Source organism: Lissotriton helveticus, chromosome 9 (assembly GCF_964261635.1).
Source record: "Lissotriton helveticus chromosome 9, aLisHel1.1, whole genome shotgun sequence".
Classification (NCBI taxonomy): domain Eukaryota; kingdom Metazoa; phylum Chordata; class Amphibia; order Caudata; family Salamandridae; genus Lissotriton; species Lissotriton helveticus.
In genome coordinates this window covers 1053594491-1053615709 of record NC_136070.1, presented here as the reverse complement: position 1 = coordinate 1053615709, position 21219 = coordinate 1053594491, and the positions used below count along the sequence as shown (strand labels likewise).

Sequence of the window (21219 nt, the reverse complement as noted above, 5' to 3'; positions counted from 1 at the left end):
CTGTTCAGTATTCTGGTCCTGTGTTGTGTAGGGCTTTGTATGTTTGCATGAGAAGTTTGAATTGGCTTTGTCCGTGATTGGGGAGCCAGTGAAGCTTTCTGAGGTGTAGTGTGATGTTGGTGTAGCATGGGATGTCGATTATGAGTCTCGTAGATGTGTTCTAGATGGTTTGAAGCCTGTGTGGGAGTTGTTTGGAGATGCTGGCATAGAGAGTATTGCCGTAGTCCATCCTATTGGTGATGAGTGCTTAAGTGACAGTCCATCTGGTTTCCTGAGGCATCCATTTGAAGAATGTTTGCAGCATGCATAGGATGTGAAAGCAGGAGGTGCACACTGCATTTACTTGAGCCATTATATTGAGCTTGTCATCTTGAAAGATCCCAAGATTTCTTGCATGGTTTGTAGGTGTTGGTGCAGGCTCTGATGACCTCCACATTGAGTCCCATAGGGAGGTAATCCTTGCTGGAACTGAGCTGCAGGCAGTTGGTTCGCATCCAGTCTGTTACATTGTCATGCAGTTAGTGAAGTTGGTTCTGGTGGTGGTTGTTTTGTCCATCAGGGAAGAGCATGAGTTGGGTGTCATTGGCATAGGAAATGACAGTGATGTATAGTGATCAGCTGATGCTGGCAAGAAGTGTCAGGTATATGTTGAATAGGGTGTGGCCAAAGGTTGATCCCTGTGGGTCTCTACATATCCGTTTCTTTGTCTCTGATGTTAAGGGTGGCAGCCTGACCCTTTGGGTTCTTCCCATGAGAAAGGTACAGATCCATTTGTGAGCAGATTCTTGTATGTCAACCTCATGGATTCTTATGATAAGGGTGTTATGGGAGACAGTGTCACAGGCCACAGATAGGTTGAGCAGGATGAGGACCACTGTTTCTCACCGGTCCAGCATGATTCAAATGTCATCAGTGGTCACGATGAGTGCTGTTTTGGTGCTGTAGTTCCTCTGAATCCTGATTGTGTGTTGTCTAGAAGGTTGTGAAGTTTGAGATGTGTTGTGAGTCCTTCTCAATCTATTTTGCTGGAAAGGAAAGCCGTGAGATGGGTCTGAAGTTGCTCAGTTGATTCAGGTTGGCTGTGGGCTTCTTGAGGAAGGCATTCATTTCTGCAAGTTTCTATTCATCGAGGAAAATGGCAGACATGATGAAGGTATTGATGATGTGGGTGAGGGTGGTAGTGATTGGTGATGTTCACAGCTTGTAGATGTGGTGTGTGCATGGGTCCACTGGGGCCCCTGAATGGATGGTCTGCATAATTTCCACTGTGCTGTTTCTGGTGAGGGTTTTCACTTCGGTCAGGTGGCCAACTTGGTTGGTGGTGGGTAGGTTAGCAACAAGTTCTCTTTGGATGGGTTGGCATGAGACATTGCTGTAGATGTTTGCCATTTTGGATAGTTTGTGACAGAGTTGTTGGGAGGCAACGATGTTGATGACAGTGGCTGAAGGTGAAGTGAAGCAGCTTCTTTCAATGCGGTCCACAAGTGCTTTGTTCTTGGTGCCTCATATATGCTGGGAATAGGATTGAGTGCAGTCTTATAGTTAGTTCTGTCGGTGGTGTCATGGCTGGCTCTTCATTTCTCCCATAGTGTGGGGATCATTTTGCAGTTTTCGCTACCCCTTACTGCTTGGTTTTACAAGGTGGTGACAGACAATGAAAACTCTTGTTTGTTTGCCCATTGCAAATAGAGCGGGTGTACAAAATTAAAACCTCTGACAGCCCTGTTGTGCTGTCATAGGTGTATGTCAGTGGCGGAGAGAGAGTAGTCTCTGCCATTAACAAACAGAAGGTCTGCCCGGCTCTAAATCAGCTGGACAAGACAGTCCCAGATCCTTACAGCCGAGATCTGTGCTCCCTTGTAATTGCACCCCTGTTCCTGCATGGTGTGGCATGCATGACATGGTGCCTGCCACACTGTGCAGGAACCTGCTGCAGGCGCCTTCACGGCGGTGGGCTGCTGTTAAGGCTCTCCAATAAGCCTAAAACAGCCGCTGCCTTGAGCCCGCTACAGCACTGCCCTCCCACCATGAATTCAACTCAGAATCATGCGGGCGGGCAAACCACAGGGTTGGCAGCTCTCCTGCCAACACAGCTGTGCCTGTGATGCAGGAGGACAGTCAAACTCATAATAAGGCCCTTGTTCTGTGATATTCATGGCCTACTGGAAAGCTGCAAATGCACAGGATGCCAGATAATGTAATCATGTTTTGTGTTGAGGAGTTTGTATGTCAAAATATCATAGCCGCAGTATCAACCAATAGATATATCATGACCATCACATATTGACTACCAAAATATTGTCACAGTAAGAGTAGACTTACCATGAACTAAAAAATTTAGGTAATCACCACTATGGTCACAATATATCTGCTGGTCAATATTTTGACAAGGATATTGTGGAATAAATATGTTGAAATACTGAAAATACAATGTACTTTATCCACCACTGATCAAATGACTACAGCAACAGAAGTCTTCTAATGAATTTGTGAATATTTTATGGATTGGCTTCTGGTCAATCTCCAGTCTCTTTCCTTCCCTTTTCAAAATCCTCTGCGTGTGCTTAGCAAAGTCAACTGTCAATTGCGATTCACATTTTTGATCTGTGTCTTCCAACTGCAAATAGTCTAGCCCCTTCAGCTTTTCCTAATGATGAAAGGGGGTTTACAACATAAGAAAACGAGAGCAGTCGATTATACGTCCGTTTTGTGAGAGAAGTATTTTGAATAGTACAATGTCAATATAAACTTCCAGTTCAAGTTCTCCAGCTTCTTAAGGCCATGCATTTCATCCCTGAGAATGTTCTTATTGATCTGGCTAGTACCTACACCTCTATTTTTGTTTTCAATTAAGACTTTCCAATCAAAATTTAAAACACAAAAAATAAAGATGCACAATGGGGCACTTTCCTTCCAATCTAATCTATAATCCAGGGCACATTTCCCATACACTTAATTTATGAGAGCTTTTAATTAGCCAGACTTGTTAAACCTGATATTTATAGAGGATGCAATTCATGGAATAATTTGTTTACTGCAGAAATTATCCAAGAAGCTACTGAAAATAACATTCAAGTATAATATTTTACTTAAAATCGGAAAACATTGTGCAAAATATTAGCCAGAAAATTCATAGCAGATGGCATAATGAGTATCTGTATTCAAACTAAGGGTTTGATGTCAGAGGAATGGCTTACATTTCACATGTAATGTATAATATAATTTTTATTTGTTTTCTAAATTCCTGAAACGTACATGACAACCGTGCTTCAAATATAACACCATAGTTAGACATTTAAAATGCATCTTAATTTATAAATATTGTACATTTGGTCCAAAGAACAGGTTGCAAGTTACTAAATAATACTGTACTCTTTTAACAGGCTCTGTATATATAAGGAATATGTATATATTACATATATATTTTTATATAGAGATAGATTTGCTTGGTGTTTAGTGAATATCTTATTGCAAGAAAGCTTATATGATCATACAATATTTTTGTTATTGAGGGCAGTTACTACAAAAAGGTACAGCTATTCACAATTTACACACAGTTGTTCTACAAGACTATTCTGTGCTATATAAGAATATAAGATAATAGTTTGTACAGATGATTGCTATAGAGCACGTCTGACAAACATTTCCGAAAACATTGCTTACAATCAAACATTTAATACTGCATTTGGACTTAATTACATTAAACAATAGAGAGATGTTGATATTCGTAACAAAATTCACAATTTTGATGGTATGAATTATATGCGACAGGTACATATGACATTTCTGCCTAAACTCTGGAATGTTACGAGACAACTCTGCTGTGCTTTGCAATGAGTTCAGCTACAAACATTTATAATTCATTTTAGGTTTTAGATCATTGTACATTTGCTATGAGACAGTTCCAAAATCTACGAAACGATACTCTTTGTCTGACATATTGAATGCATAAAATTGAAATATATGTATATATATTATTCGTTTTCTAAAATAATGTGCTTGACATTCTGAGAATATTACCTTATTGCAAGAACATATAGGTTTGTTACTTTCAGACAAAAACGACGAAAGAAACCAACGTGCACAGTTGACGTTTCCACATATTAGTTTTACGTTTATGCATGTGCTATCTAACATTTTACATTGCACAACTGTTTGCTGAAAGCATGTTGATTGCATTTTTCTGTCACAGTCATTTACAATCAAACATTGAATACGGCATTGTTTTGCTGTCACTAGCTGCCAGACTGGAAATGTAAAATTGGGGAATTTCTTGTGCTAGAGCAACAAGTCTGCTCTTCATGTTTTTCGTTGTCTTCACCATCCTTCAAAAATGACTAAACGGGTAAACAATAAACACAGTTTTCCAGGTTTTCTGGAGGTCTAGAGATACAGATTATCATGTTGTACCTTGACGGCTAACATATGTGTTTCAAGATCTTGAGACTGAACAGGGCAGGTCACTTGTAACATCATGAGACAGAAAAGGGTAGACTTGTTTTTCTGTGCCATTTGCAATTCTCAAGAGTGTCATATGGCCAGCAAGAGCCATTTCTGCTAAAAAAAATGTATATGCAGAAGCTGACCCTGACCTTTTACCTTCCACACTGCAGTGCCTTTGAAGGTTTTGGGTACACCAATACACACTAGCTCTGTAGAATGTTAGTCAAGTTGTTTGTAAACTGTTTGGATGAGCCATTTCCAAAAGAAATGGTCCATGAAAATGATTGTGTGAATACTCGTAAATGTTGTAAATGATATCAAAATGTGAAATAGATGTGCTTTTTATATCCTCTTAAAAATGGAAGGATTAAGCCAGTCGTATTGCTTTTATATGTCAACTAAATGTAGACCCTTTGAAGTAAAGCACTGGCTGAGGAATGATTTTAGTATTAGATTGTAAATTGGTCCGAAACCTTGCAAAGTAAAAGAACGCAAGTTCAAGAAAATGGCACTCACTCAAGGAATTTCGAGGGCAGGCCTTTTTTCTGAATATTTTTTGTGTACAAAATATTGTGTAAAAAAATCTACTTTCAAATTTCTTTGTTGTCTTGCAAAATCAGAAATAACAGTCCTGGGACACAGCTTTAAGAAACATATTGACATACTATTAAGAAATAATCAGCACAAAAACCCCAAATCTTGATGCCAAAAGATCGATTCAAATGTTGTACGCAGCTTACAAATTTCAAGAAATTCAGCGTATTGAGAAAGGATAAAAACAGTAACAGTCTGTAGGTTGCCTGAAAAACACAAAGCATTATGTCACATCTTATCCCACACAACGGTATGAAAATAGCCTCATCGATTTCCTTGTACTGTTCTGGTGATGGTCCCCTTTTTAGCTACTGGAGGTAGGTAATTATTTTTCAGACATAATTTTGTGGTCATATCAACCATTTTGTGTTGCATGTTGGTGCCGTATCATTCTCAGACAGAAGTTTAAATGTATGCTTCCTTGTTGGCTGAGTTGCTCTGGGACAACTGCTCAGGACCATTTTCGGGATGCACAATATCTTCCTTTGGTTGAATCATTGCTTGCAAACGCTAAAGAAACACAATAGAGACCTTTTAGTTAAATTGCACTCAGTAAGATAATCACAATTTAAAATGATTCTGGCTATTTACAATGGCTGTTTGATATGACTTGTGGGAGATTACAGGTGTCTCTTAACCACAATGGCTTGAGGGAGTGTAGGAGTTGGTCAAAGGTGGATGATGATACTGACCGCTGATATCACTCAGATGTGTGTTTGCGAGGAAACATCATAGATACGATACGGTTCTTTATTTGATATTGCACAGCAAACAATCTATCTTTCTTCCAAAGGAACCATTCAGTCTTCCTACGATGAAGACTGGATAGTCCTTCATTGTATACCTCTCTACACATCAACTTCGATATGCCATTGGGTAACCCGTTATGTGAAGATACATTGATGTGGCAATATCTTGAGATCAAGTCCTTCATACGCTCATTCAAGCATCTTAAGTCCTAGCTATAATGCATTTTTCATCTAACTGGAGCATTACCACTGTTCAAATTTCAAAGATACATCACAAAGCACTTTCCTTCACATTTAAAACAAGGGTGTTAATTGTGGTCCCATATGTTTTAAATTGACAACTTTTCTTTTTCAATTAATTAATGCCACTCATTTGTATAATGTATTGGCTTACTGTGAAACAATGGGTTCTGCCCATCCAATCTGCCCAGATCTTTTTTTTTTTTTTAGATCACCTGGTTTTTGATCTCGTACTGTGGGGGTACCTCTTAACCTGTGACTCACCCATGGTAAATTTATGGTAAATGGACTGTGCTTGTTTACCACAGGAACAGCAGATAGATGTAAACTGCCACCTCCCGCAGGCAGCTGGAGAAGTGCTGCTCATTTGGGGAACCGTCTGGGGCCAGCCAGGGGTGGTCGTCCTGGGCTGCCCCCAACAAAATTGCCACCCTCTTAAAAAGAAGGACACGCCATACCAGGTGAGAAATGCATATTTAATTTTTGTAAATGCTTTTTGAAATAATGATGGTGACAGCAATTTGTGATCAAAGTACATATGCTTTATTTTTATTAATAAGTACATTCACACAAGGTTATATAAATTATTGCATTTACGTCTAAATTGATGATTTTTGACGTGTGGTTTGTTACTCTTGGACCATTGACCAAGTCAATGTAATTACCTGACGTGGTTGTGTGACCCCGTTAGGAGATCAAAGGTGATTATGCAATGTCATCAAAAGGTATTTTCATCAGTCTTATGTATATTTGTACATTACTGCATAGCATTGAGTAGTGTGTGTGTGTAATAAATATACTTTTCTTTTTCCAACAGAGAAAGCACAGACTGGACAATCATTTCAGTGTTATTATTGTGTGCCAGCGAATGGTGCTTCTAGCCCACACCACCTCCCTTGAGTTGTCATTTGACTGCTCTACTCCATTACCCTGAGAGAATCAAGCACTTCAACAGCTGCGGCCCGTAGTGGGAGTACTGGCCGGGCGGTGACGTGGGGAGGGGGAGGGGCAGGGTGAGGGTAGTAATGTATGGAATCCGGACCTTAACAGGTAAGTAACCATAAAAATAAATAAAACTAATTTCGTTGCGCGCAATGCATCACTAAATGCGATGCAGTGCACGCAACAACATTTGTTTTATTTATTTTTATGGTTACTTACCTGTTAAGGTCCGGATTCCATACATTACTACCCCCCTCCCCACATCACCGCCCGGCCGGTACTCCCACTACCGGCTGCGGCTGCACTTCAAAGGGGTGTTTGATTTCCATTGGAGGGTAAATGTGGTCCCATTATTTGTGCAGGCCACACAACTAATGGCCCGTTTCCTTTCACATACTAAAGTAAGTGAGAGACTTGACCAACAGACTTTGATGGAAGATGCATTCATTGGCTGGAGAAAGTTGGTAGGGATCAAGGGGTAGGATAGATTTCAGAATGTGCCACCTAAACCTTTTTCCACATCATGAGTGTTATAGGGCTTCTAGCAAGTATGAGCCATATAAGAATGACAAAGTACGGTAAATAACTGATTAGCAAAGTTTGTTCTGTTGAAATGTACAAGGCATGGACCACTTTGAATGTGGTCAGCCTTCTGCCCAAATTGATCAAATGTCTTTCAGTCGTAAGGGAAAGTTTTGTATTTGGTTGCTCAGTTCTTTAAAAACATTGCTATTTGTGCCCATGTTGAGTCATCTTCCTGATTATTAACAGCACAGCTTTCCAGCCTTTCTATACTGGCACAGACTAATGTGCAGTATCTGCAGTACAGCAAATGTGTACTTTGACAAATTTGATGAATTATGAAATATTTAATGAATTTTATCAGTCAAGCAGCCCCATATCAGATAATACTATATTTTGTAATTGCATTCATATAGCGCTTACTACTCCTGACAGGGCGTTGAAGCACCTATTCAGTGAGTAGCACACTACTCCGGAACCCATAAAGGATTAGTTTGGAATTAGTATAGTGAAATATGTAAGTAATTTGAGTGGTGGACATTAGTCAGTTATTTGGATTGAGAAGGATAGCAGAGGAATAGAAGAGGGAAAAAGGTGTGCATTTATATAGCGCTTGTTAACACTGATGGGGTGTTGAAGCGCTTTTTTGGTGATTAGCACGCTACTCCGGAACCCATAAAGTATTAGTGTTGAATTAGTATAGTGAAATATGATAGAAATTTAAGTGGTGGATATTAGTCAGTTATTTGGTTTGAGAAGGATAGCAGAGGGACAGAAGAGGGAAAAAGGGTTGCATGTATATAGTGCTTGCTACCACTGAGGAGTTTTGAAGCATTTATTTCAGCAAGTAGCACACTACTTCGGAACCCATAAAGGATTATTGGTGAGTTGGTATAGTGAAATATGAAAGTAATTTGAGTGGTGGATATGTTAGTCAATTATTTGGATTGGAAAGGGTAGCAAAGGGATAGAAGAGGGAAAGGTTTTGCATTTATATAGTGCTTGCTACCCCTGAATGGGTGTTAAATCACTTTTTACGGTGAGTAGCAGGCTACTCTGGAAACTATAAAGGATTAGTATAGTGAAATATGTGTGGAAATGTTAGTCTGTTATTTGGATTGGAAAAGATAGAAGAGGGAAGGATTTCAACTGTTTTTGTCTGTTTGTTTTGGAGGTCATAGCAGTTGGATAAGGCTTGGGATGAGTGAAAGGATTGTGGAAGGGAAGAGTCAGAAGGAAGGGTTTAGAAAGGCTTGTTTTTGGGATCAGTATAGTAAAAGAGGTATGAGATGATGCAAGGGGGGTAGAGTAGTGAAGAGTCTAGAAAGGGTCCTTTGGGGAATCATAATAATGGTATGGGGGTTGGGATGAATTAGACAGTGGAGGTAGAGGATATATTGATAGAGGTATAAGGTGAGAAATAGGGTAGTGCATTGGAAAGAGTAGTAGAAAAAGATTTGAGATGAGTCTGAGAGTTGAGGTAGAAGATATATTGAGAGAGGTATTGGGTGAGAAATAGGGTAGGACATTGGATATGCTGAATTAAAAGAAAAGTAAGAAATATATAGATCCATAGGTACATGGAAAGTATGTAGAATGCTAAAGGATGTAAGGATGTCAGTAATTATTTAAGATATTGATAGAGGTATAAGGTGAGAAATAGGGTAGTGCATTGGAAAGAGTAGTAGAGAGAGGTTTGAGATGAGTCAGAGAGTTGAGGTAGGGGATATATTGAGCGAGGTATAGGGTGAGAAATAGGGAAGTTCATTGGATAGCTGAATTAGCAGAAAAGTAATAAATATATAGATCCAAGTACATGGAAGGTATATCGGTGCATAAAGAAGTAAGTATATGTAGATTAAGGATTCATTAAATAAATTCTGCTTTCAAGTGTTGTTGTAATGAAAAAAGTATTTTAGTAATTTGTTTTGAAACATAATTAATCTACATGTTTACACAAAGCAATACACATAGGTACTTATCTATAGAACAAATAAATACTTGTATACAGAGCGATATGCTGTATCTTTCTGTTTGCGTATGGTGCATATGTGGGGAAGAGCGAATTCTTGATTAGTTTTCTGAAGACAAGGTGGTTGTCTGTGGATCTTATGTTGGGGGGTAAAGAGTTTCTATAGTGTGGTTGCTTGAACATGTTTTTTTCATGTATCTTGGGATTTTGAGGTGAGGTGCCACAGTAGAACGGAAGTTCCTTAGTTGAATGTGTTTGGTGATTTTAATCCTGATGAAGAGCGGTCCCGTTCCATGTATCGCTTTGTGGGTGATACAAAGCAGCTTCAATGTGGTCTTGTTGTTTGATATGTAGGAGTAATCTGGCAGCTGAGTTCTGAATCCGTTGTAGTCTTTTCATGGTCGTTAAAGGTGATCTGTGGTAGAGGTTATTGGCCTAATCGAGTTTGGACAGAACAAGGGAGGAGGTAGATTGGACCTTGTGTGGAAATCCCAAATGGGGAAAGATTTGTAGCAGAGTTTTTAAAGTAACAAAACTTGATCTTGCTAGTTTGTCCACTTGGGCATTCATCAATAGCTTGTAGTCCATGGGCATTCCGAGGTTTCTTACTTCCAACGATACTTTAGGCGGTGTTCTCAGTTCATCAGGCCAGGCGGCGAGCGGGCTATAATGTTTCCAATTGCCACACGCGAGTATTTCCTTTTTGGAAGCTTTCAATTTGAGATGGCTCCACGCCATCCATTGATCCACGGCTCTGAGACAACTGGAAATTGGTGAGTTTCCAATCTCTTTAGGGCATTCCAGTTGAAGCAGTATTTGCGTGTCATCTGCATGGTTATAGCACGTGGGGTGAAATTGATTGATCAGTACCAGTAATGACTTCATGTAGATGTTGAAAAGTATGGTTGAGATGATAGTGCTTGGAAAATGATAAACAGATGAATGTTGAAAGAAATTTGGTTACTGGTTGAGGGGGTAAAATCCACTTTAGCCAGGAACCACAATCCTTGCCAAGGTGAAGTCACATGCAAACCCTAAACTAACGTGTGCTCAACCATTGGATGGCTTGGCACATAGCAGTTGGACCTAATTCAGAGGGAATGTGTAAAGTATTTGTTGGGCAACACTTCAAAGAGTAAAACTGTGAAAACACACTACAAAAAGGATCCCACAACAGATTTGAAAAATTGAGTAAGTTGTAATAAAAAAAAGACAAAAAGAGAAAATTGTGCCGAAAAGCACACATCGCCAACTGTGGATACCTAGTCACGCCGGACTGGGACAAAGTCACAAGATCAGACCCACTGTGAGTGAGTGTGGGCTGTCTACAGCGACCTGGAAAGACCTGCTCAACAAAAGTACCTTAAATTCTGGTTTGTCGAGCATTGTGAGTTCCTGCGTTGAGGATGCGTTGCATAGCCAAGGTGATGTGTCTATTCTGCATATAATTTTTTTTTTAGCAGAAATGGCTCTTGCTGGCCATATGACACTCTTTAAAATTGCAAATGGCACAGCAAAACAAGTCTAACCTTTTCTGTCTCATGATGTTACAAGTGACCTGCCCTGTTCAGTCTCAAGATCTTATAACACATATGTTAGCCGTCATGGTACTACATGATAATCTGTATCTCTAGACCTCCAGAAAACCTGGAAAACTGTGAGGTCCGGTTTCATTGTCGATGAGGATGTTGATGAGAGAAGCTTATGTTGCAAAGTCTGGCATCAAGGATGTGTCATGGACCAGTTGGTTCCAATGAGATAGCGGGGATTGCGATGCAAAGTACTGCACCTTTGTCAAGACAGCTGTTGATGAGAGGATTGGGATGACTGGGTCTGCATTGGGGATGCAAAGTTGCATTGGCGGTTCTGATGAGGCTGCAGGCTGCAAGAGCGATATGAAGTCCTTGCACTGGAAGACCCTCACAGCAGAGGTGATGCACCAGTTCTGGTCAGGTTTGCGCCGTGCAGCAGAGGTGATGTGTCTGTTCTGCCGGATCTTCAGATGGGCTGCCAGAATACCCAGAGGCCCTCTTAGGAGGGTCTTTGGACTGGGATGGTACTACTTGGCAGGGCAGACCTCACAGTTACGGATTACAGGTTCTGGTTACAAGAGACTAGCCTTTGGAGTCACTCGGGTGGTCCTGGGTGTAGGTTGCAGGTCCAGTCCTTCTCACTTAGTTAAGAGGGCAAAAGGTCAGCACATTGGGCAGCAGGTCGTCTAAGCAGTAGTCCAGCAGGGTGGCAGTCAATTCAGGAGCACAGCAATCATTACCCCACGCAGAACATTCCACAGTTCCAGATGTGTACTGAAGAGTTAGAGTCTAAGGTACAATATTTATACCTGGTGCCTCCTTTGAGGTACGAAAAGCTTCCAGAATTTCCCCTTTGAAGTGCACAGGCTTCCTGCCTTCCCTGCTCTGGCTCCAAACTGACTACAGGGGGTATGGAATCCTTCATGTGAAGGCAGGATGCAGGCTATTCAGATGTAGGTGTGGCTGTGCCTAACTACGCCCTCCCATCCTTCCAGTGATGGCCTGTCCAGGCACACCTAAGCTCTCTATTGTGTGTGGCTGTCTAGGAGGAATACATAATTACCAACTGCCAACTACGCCTACTGATATGACCCAGAGATAGTCTGCAAGCATAAAATGGCTAATGCAGGAAATTGCCATCTTTCTAAAAGTGGGATTTTCAAAATTGCAACTGAAAATCCTACTAAACCATAAAAGAGGTGGGTGCCAGAGAGCCCGGCCGCAAAATAATTGACACTCTTTGAGGCTCTGCTGGCAGGAGTTGAATATCTGGCATTTATCTGGTCATTGGGGCCTAACAGAGTGGTATCTGCAATTCTAAATTGCAGCTGTCTCCCACAAGCCGCGGGGACACTGCAGCGGAGTGAATTGAAAGATGAGCAGCCACCTCCTAGCTTGGCGAACAGAAAACACGATGAACGTATTGAACAACTCGAGCGGTGCACATTGGACTTAGAAGATGGACACTCCAAAGAGAGCGAGAAACTATTACAGATGGAAAAAGTACTGGAGGTGATCAGAAAAAAAAGAATACTTTTAAGCATTCTTGAGGAGGAACAATTTATGCATCCCAGTTGTACGAGAATTGACAGAGATGGTAAGCATGGTGTTTAATGGGATCACTGACATAATATCAAATACACAAATATAGAATTACCAAAATATCGAAGAAAAAATATAGAATGCAGAAATATCGATTTCCTATCTTCAAACAGGTAAGTACAAAATATCGAATTTTTTTAAATGTCTTAAAAGTAATTTAAAATTAATGAAATAATAAATATAACATTTACTATTACCACTCCAGTGAGTGCAACAGTAGGGAAAGCGTTGGATAGCGTAGGGGTAAAAATTACTATTCCCACTCTAGAGAGTGCAACCGTAGGGAAAGCGTTGGATAGCGTAGGTGTAAAAATTACTATTCCCACTCCAGAGAGTGCAACAGTAGGGAAAGCGTTGGATAGTGTAGGGGTAAAAATTACTATTCCCACTCCAGAGAGTGCAACAGTAGGGAAAACGTTGGATAGCGTAGGGGTAAAAATTACTATTCAATATTAAATTACTTACCTTCAATTCGATATTTTTCACCACTATATTCTGTCGATTCGATATTTTGTCCATTCTATATTTTGACTTCGATATTTTGGTAATTCTATATTTTAAATTCGATATTTTGTCTTGTTACCGTTCAATGTTCAAGCGATGCTCCGCGAGCTGGTCAGTGACGCTCTTTCAAATCTGCTAATGGTGGAATGAGCCCACAGATCGTTGGTGTAGTGGCTCTCGCCTGGCATAACCGGCCCAATTATAGCCAGAATGTTGAACTACTGGGACCTTGCATCTTGCCCAAAATAAGTGGCCATTTCATTACCAAGGTAATGAGACTTCCAGCTTCTCTGATTTCACAACTGCTGTGCGTGCCACTAGGAGGGAATTTCTACTTGTTATCAAGAGCATACTGGTAGCCCAGGAGAGACCACCGCCGGAGGCACGGGCTGCTGAGTCAGGCCATCTGAGCGATGCTTAAACACACATGAGATACAGTTGCGGGTAAATGATCTGACAATTCAACACCGGGCTGGTAGGCAATTGTGCTGCCCTGGGGTAAACAACCCAGCTTGTGTGATGAGGGACTTAAACTGATAACCTGGATAAGCTCTGTGCTGCCCTCCAATGAAACTCTGCAGGAAGATGCCTGGTTGTGACCAGCAATGCGCTGTTTCTGGTGTCCCTGGGACTTAAGATACAGTAATGAGATTGAGGTGGCAGAACTGGAGACATACATGATGGAGACGTTACAGTGGATGGCCCCTGTGGCTGGGCTCTGATTTTATGAACCCTCAACCCCTTCAGCCACTCAGCTTGGCATAACCTAGCGAGAGTTTCAGGGCTCTAGTTGGACCTTCTCAAGATGAGTTCCAAACTTCTTACACTGAGGGGTATGTTCACAAGAACATGTGATAACTACTGCATGAGTATGGTAACTCAACTTTCAACTTGGCAGCCTATGGCTGGAAAATCTCCCAGTGTCAATGTGGAATTCACAACGCGGTAGTCGCATGCAATAGTCTGCCGAAACCGCGGACAATGACAGCGATACAACCACCTTGATGGAGACAAGCATACAAACCACAACACCAAAAAACCTGCGATGGGCCAAAGTGCAATGAGGAAATCAGCGATAAGCAGCGCCAGGCCTGCAACACACACCTGGCAGGCGGGAAAAATCACCATAAAAGTAGAAAAAACATCCAAACCCAAACTGACCAACACCCAAGCACCATTGAGGCAGCCGAAGCAGGTGCAGTGGATGAGAGCAATCCCACAAGCACCCCAGACGACCAGCCCGGGACGTCGGAGACAGGGAAGGGCAAGGACAAGAAGAAGAGGAAGACGAAGTTCAGTCTGCAGGCGAACAGGATCATGGTCACGGAGATTATGGAACACCATCAACAACTGTTTTTCACCTCCAACATGTCATAGGGCACCAAAAATGGAATATGGCGGGACATCGTGGAAAAGGTGAATGCTGTCGGAGAGCACAAGAGGACAATGGACGAGGTCAAGAGGCGATGGAATGACATCAAGCGGAGGACCAAGGAGAAACTCTCCGCCAACCAGAAGGCAGCATCGCAGACTGGAGGTGGGGGTCCAGCACCAAAGGTCAAGCTGGATGACACGGAGGAGCTGGTGTCGACAGTCATCAGTGTGGAGACTGTGGCCGGAGTCGGGGATCGGACCTGCTCAACAGGCACAACACAGCCGCAACAGGGTGAGTGACCACCAGATACTGGGGGGACGGGCGGAGATGGGCACAGTGGCACACACGCACAATCAAGCAGATCTACAGACTGTCACAATGTACAATGCCATGCTGTTTGAATGTCAACGTGTACCAAGTGGCTACACACATGTGGACATTGTAATACACCATCTCCTCTTCACATCGCAGGGACACCGTCAACACCTCCTGCAGAGTACTCCCAGCCACTCTTCACTGATGATGAGGAGGACAACACCAGCATCGACACCTAAACCATCCAAGACATCATTGACTTAATCCGCCACTCACCTCCAGGATCAGGGCAGCCCAGCTACATTGAGGAGACCCCACCCACTACCCAAAGCACCCAGCAGGAGGCACCCACAGCCCCAGCACTCCCCCAAGACCCCCAGGAACAACACATGGCCTTCCAACACTGTGTGCTGGAGTGCCAAAGGGAGACCGCAGAGCAGGTGCGGTTGGGCTTCAGCATCATGGCAACCAAACTTGACGCCATCCTTGGGTGTGTAGGCCCGCTCCATGGTCTCCAACGAGCCCTGACTGACATCACTGGAGTCATGACTTTGAGAGAAGAACACCTGTCCGCTCAGAGTGGCTCAAGCGATACCAGCCGTGAGCTGGCACACATGCAGAGGCTCATGAAGGACATGGTGTGGATGGAGGCAGAAAGGATGGCAGCCCCCGCTGCACATCAGCGGAATGTAGCTGGGATCTATCATGCCCTGCAGGTCCTCATCATGGCATTGTTGCCACAAGGCGTGGCTATGATGAATGCTGCTGCCCCCATACCATCCACATCTCTACCCCTTGGTGTGTCTCTGGCTCCCAGTGTGACAGGCCTAACCACTCTGGCACCTGATGTGTCAGTGGGACACAGTGCAGCCGACAATCCACTTCCGGCCCCTGATGTGTCAGTGGCACACAGTACTGTTGCCGGTACAGCAACACTCACAGGTGGGGCAGAGCACTCATCTGGGGACGAGAACGTGAATGGGGCCGTGAGCAGAAGGACTCAGTAGCATTCATTTCCGCCACCTGGCCTGTTTCTGCTTGGTCCTGCACATGGCCTCATGACCTTCCACTGACCCCAGATTCACTCAGATGCACTCACCTTGGACAACGACATGGACTGCCACATCCTGTTTGATGACCAATGACACAGCGACCAGACTGGCGACTGTATCCTTCCTCTTCCGCAGTACTTTTCATCCCCGGATGGACTCTGACTGTCCCTCCACGGGCCCATTTTGTGTAGTGTGCTCGGAATTGCCCTGTACCACTCCAGCTGCAGAACTGCACTGAATGTGCAATAATCATCCAGTGACGCACTGCTGTGTCATGCCTTTCATCAATCATGTATGTATGTGTGGATGAATGTAGGGTCAGTGATTTCCCTTGCATCAATGGTGCCAGTCAGAGGGTGCTAAATAGCAATTTGTGTAACGGTCTCCTGGACACCACAACAGGGACACATGCATCAGCCACTTCCTTGTCCAGACATGAACTGAACCACGCCCAGTGCCCATGAGTCATTTTTGCAAGCCCTGCGCTGTTCAGGCGTACAGCAGGCCAGACCATTTCGCTAACGCTCTGAGGGCGGGGCCTCATTGCTACCCATCTCAGGCATACTCGCTGGTGGTGTGCAGGTCACTGGTCTAGTTGTCAGCATGTCACAGCCCCTCGATGAGGGCAGGTTGGCATGCACACCACACCCATCCGGCACAGGCGTCACAGGCCATGTGACCCCGCAAATATAAGGGTCGACGATGTCACATACCCTTCTGCGGGTGGTGACTTGATGATGGAACTGAGGCTTTGAGGCTGGCACTGGCCTACCACCATATGGTGCTGACTGGGGTTGAACAGGGTTTGTGGCACACGGTGCATTGCGGCCGGCACATGCACCCCGCCACAGGACAGTGACTTTAGGTGAACTGAGTCAATGGCACCTTCAGCTGCTGAGCGGTGTGCAGCCTGCGATGATGCCCCGTCCCGGCGGTCTGGACTGCTCAGAATTTGTGTGTCCTGCTGGACCGCAGTGTAGGCCGAGCCAGGGGCAGCATGGGCCTACCGCCACGTGGCCTCGCTTCTGGGATCACAGAGCTAGTAGCACCCATTGGGCTGAGCAGGTGTGCAGTCTGCAATGGTGCCGGGTGCCCTGGTATGTCCTATGCCATGGAGTAATCAAGACCCATCACCAGACGTGAGACCTGGTGGCCTGCGCAGTGTGGTTGCATGGTGTGGAGGGTGCCATGTCCCCGGGCCTGGGGCTTGTGGCTTGCAGCGGCTCATGGTGGGACCTCCTGTCTACACACCGGTGGTGGAAGGTGAGCAGTGAGGCCCGGGTGTGCTTGGGCTCGCATGCTCCGATGTGCGGCGGGTGGGCCTATGTGTGTATGGGTGGGCGGGCGATGTTGTCCTGCGCAAGTGTGTGTACTGTGTCAGTCATGTATCTGGACTCTGTTTCAGATGACGGCTCTGTGACCTGGTGTACTGCTATACATACCAACAAGTGGTTGGAGACACACCAGTGGAGGCAAAAACAGGCTTTATATACAGTTCCTTGAAGTTGATAGTTCAGTATGAGGCTATCTCGGTGTTGTGAACACCCAAATTCAACGTTTCTGGATGACTGCGGCTGTATGGTCTGGCTGCAGTGTCGGAAGATCCTCAAAACAGTATCTTTTTATTCCCGCTGACCACTGTGGTGCGGGCCGGCTGTGGTGGGCGTCGAGGTTGCAGTGTGCAGGCAGTGGCTGGGTGGCAGACATCCAGCCGCATCGGTGAGACCAGGGCTGCAGTGCAAAGTGGGGTGGTGCTCATCATGGTGCTGACAGGTCACAATGGCAGCTGAGGATCTGGAGTCATGGGGCTGGTATCGGTGGGCCAAGACTGCAGTGTTGGATGGGGTGGGGCGTCATGTAACTTACGAGTGGTACCTCCAAACCACCGTGCAGGCGGTGGTGGCAATATCAGCTTGCAGCGCCATTGTTGGTGAGACCAGGGCAGCGGAGTGAAGCAAGGCGGGGCTGAGTGCGGGGACCACTGGTCACGATACAAGCAGCGGCTTAGTGGCAGCAGCGGACGTCGTCGATGAGACCAGGGTTGCGGTGTGAAGTGCGGTAGTGCCCTCTACGGTGCCTTCAGATCACAGAATCGATGGCGGTCTTGGTGACAGCATGTGACTGTGGTCTTCTTCTGTGGCCACTGAAACACACGGTCTCAGAGGCAGTTCCCAGAAGATGTTGAAGTCTTTGATTTCCCTGAGACTTCCAACAGAAGGCACACTCTACATCAAGTCCTTGGAGATACTTAGGTTGAAGAAAGCACAATCCAGTCCTTTCCCTGCCCAAGACAGAATCAGCCACTGCAGGCCAACCCTGCAAAGCACGCAGTAAAGTGGTAGTCTCTCCTCACAGCTCTTCCAGATGTTCTTCCTGGCAGGTTCCTTAGTCCAGTAGTAATCTAAAGTTCTTGGATCAGGGCCCCAATATTTATACCACATTGTCCTTTGAAGTTGGTACATCCAAAGTTCCTCTGGCACACATAAACCTGTTCCGCCTGGCTCAGGCCAGGTTTTCCACAGGAGGTGGAGACAGCTATGTGAGAGACAGCTACAGTCCATTCAGGTGCAAGCACCAACTCCTCCCACTACTCTAAATGCAGCCAGGTCTATTCAGGCCGGCTATGAGTCACCCAGGAAAGACAGGACACACCTCAGCCTCCCCTTGTGTCTGTCTAGTGTGAATGCACATCCCCTGCTACAGTCACGTCAAATCCAGTCAGCTAATACACTAAAGGCAGAGGCACAAGGGATGGTTAGGCAATGAAAAATTCTAAAAGTGGCCTTTTCAAAAACACAATATAAAAATCCTCATTACTAAAAGATGCATCTTTAATTTCAGAGTTGAGTAAGCCTAAACTCTATTTATCCATCTTATCTCCATGGAAAGTTAAGCTTGTAAGATATTAGAAAGCAACTCCCATGTTAACCTGTGAGGCAGCCTTGCAATAGTAAAAAATGAATTGCCCAGTTTTTCACTATCAGGACATGTAACAAACACCAGTACATGCCCTACCTTTCACATGCACTGCACCCGGCCCATGGGGATTTCTTGGCCCTACCTGAGGGGTGTCTTACATGTAAGAAAAGGAATGGTTAGGATCTGACAAGTAAGTGCACTAACCTGGTTGACATGGCGGTTAAAAACTGCATGTAGACACTGCAGTGGCAGATCTTAGAACCCCTTTGTAAGGCTACGGAGGTTGGTGGTACAATCATTACTCTTCTTGGTCCACTAGAGTAACCAAAGAGGGGTTTTGCCCTAGGGTGGCTGGGTAGGGCCTGAACAATTTAGTGACAAAGAAAGAACCCAACCGTCACATTTATAATGCTGTAATTAATGAATTCCACAGACTAAGGTCACTCGCAAATTCGAATGGTCTTGAGCATTTATTAGCTAGAAACCGGTCCTCGGAAGCTTGTTACCGGTCCAGGGAAGGCATTGCTTGGCAGTTCGGGCTGGACTGTTCCCATGAGGCACAGGGTCAGACTGATTTGCATATAGCCATGTCTGAACTGGGGTGGCAGAGTGGGCTAAAGAACGGTGATGGATTAAACCCAGATCTTTTGACTGGGTGTGAGTGTTTGATTGGTTCAGATGCTCCGTCCATCACCACCCCCTTTTCTACCGCTTTTGGCCTCCATAAGTGTGGCAGGGTATGCTCAGACGTGAGTCCCTTGCTCACTTTGCCACTGGATTCAAGCAAGCCGGGCTGAAGATGGCTGTAATGCCAGAAACCGGTCCTTGGAAGCTTGTTTCTGGTCCAGGGAAGGCATGGCTTGGCAGTTCGGGCTGGACTGTTCCCATGAGGCACAGGGTCAGACTGATTTGCATATAGCCATGTCTGAACTGGGGTGGCAGAGTGGGCTAAAGAACGGTGATGGATTAAACCCAGATCTTTTGACTGGGTGTGAGTGTTTGATTGGTTCAGATGCTCCGTCCATCACCACCCCCTTTTGTACCCCAATGGTAAAAAAGCACGCATTGCATTTACATGCAGAAAGCTGCAGGCACCGCGCGGTGCCTGCCGCTGTCTGCATGTAAATGCAGTGGGATACCATAGGTACCCCCCATGTGCACCCCCCACACCCCCTTCACCCTGGGGGCCCGCAATGGGCCCCCGAAGTGCACATCCGTATGCTTTTCCACGGCGAAGAACCCGCCGCGGAAAGGCATATCAGATACGCAATCCTAATATGGCTGGTGGTGTCTGAGAGACACCGCCACAATATGAGAGCTTTACCGCCGCGGTTGTAAGCCGACCGCGGCGGAAAAGCGGCAGACATAAACCAAGACCCACCAGCCATCCTAATGTGGCGGTGGGTCATTGGAGGCTCCGCGGCGGTTTTCCCGCATCCTCCGGGCCGGCGGTGGCTTCCGCCGGCCCGCAGGATGCGGGAAAACCGCGATCCTAATGAGCCCCATAGTGTGCCATGACTGTCACCACTCATGAGAACTAGAATTACTGTTTGGCAATTTCCATAGAAATAAGGGCCCTTCTAAACTTGACCTAAAACAATGCAGTAGAACTGTAAAGAAAAGGGAAAAATGGATGGTATGTGTCAGCAGGCACTGTCATTGGTATTTTCATCCTTACATGTAATGAAACAACTTTAAGATGACTCCTGAGCTGCCTGAAAGATAGTGTAATACCACTCAAAGCTACTGTCAGAAAAGAATGTAACAACATCAAGAACATAATCCTTGTTGTAGATACAGCATGGACCCATTATTTTTAGACATTATCTCTTAAACTTTGTTTTTTGGTGTATTTTTTTTTAGAAGATCTCCCTTGAAGAAATCTTGTCTATCATTAAATCGCTAAACCCTACCTCATGCTGGAAAATCCCCATCCCACTAGGTTAGTAAATGTAGGCTGTAAGCTGTAAAGAGCTAGTGCATCTTGTAATGGAAATGGTAACCATCACGTCCAGGCAAGTAGTGGGTATTGTCTCTTCTAAAAAAATGTGATTGATTTTCAGGATACATAAACAACAGAATCTGGTGGTCAAAGCGAAAGGTAAAGGTACTCCTACTGGTTTAATAGCCCACAACTTGTGTATGACAACAACCAACAACTCCCCATTAGGTCAGTCTAGACTATAAGAAAGTGACTATTATGAACATAGTTGGATTTCCATCAACTGCCCTTCGTGGCCAGTGTCAACATCTGGATCTCCTTCTTTCCTACCACAGCACCTCTTGATCACAGAGGGGAATCATGTGGATCGGATTTCATACTAGTCACTGAAACCACTTTAAAAAGGAGACACGTGAGGCCCCGTGACCTACTTGGTCCATAGTTTGAAAATTGTAAACCTCAGATCTATAATAGGACAGCTAATGGAAAGTGTTAGTGCAGTGCAGTGAATGTGAA

General features: G+C 44.5%; 1 protein-coding gene across 1 annotated transcript in view; it reads right to left on the bottom strand.

The window, feature by feature from the left end:
• Nucleotides 1–3207: 3207 nt before the first annotated feature.
• The window catches only part of SLC6A1 (solute carrier family 6 member 1), a 598500-nt gene continuing 580488 nt past the window's right edge, over nucleotides 3208–21219 (bottom strand). The window contains exon 15 of the mRNA XM_078661404.1: nucleotides 3208–5547. Coding sequence (XP_078517530.1) covers nucleotides 5443–5547 — 105 coding nt within the window. The 3' untranslated portion in view covers nucleotides 3208–5442. The remainder of the gene's footprint in view (nucleotides 5548–21219) is intronic.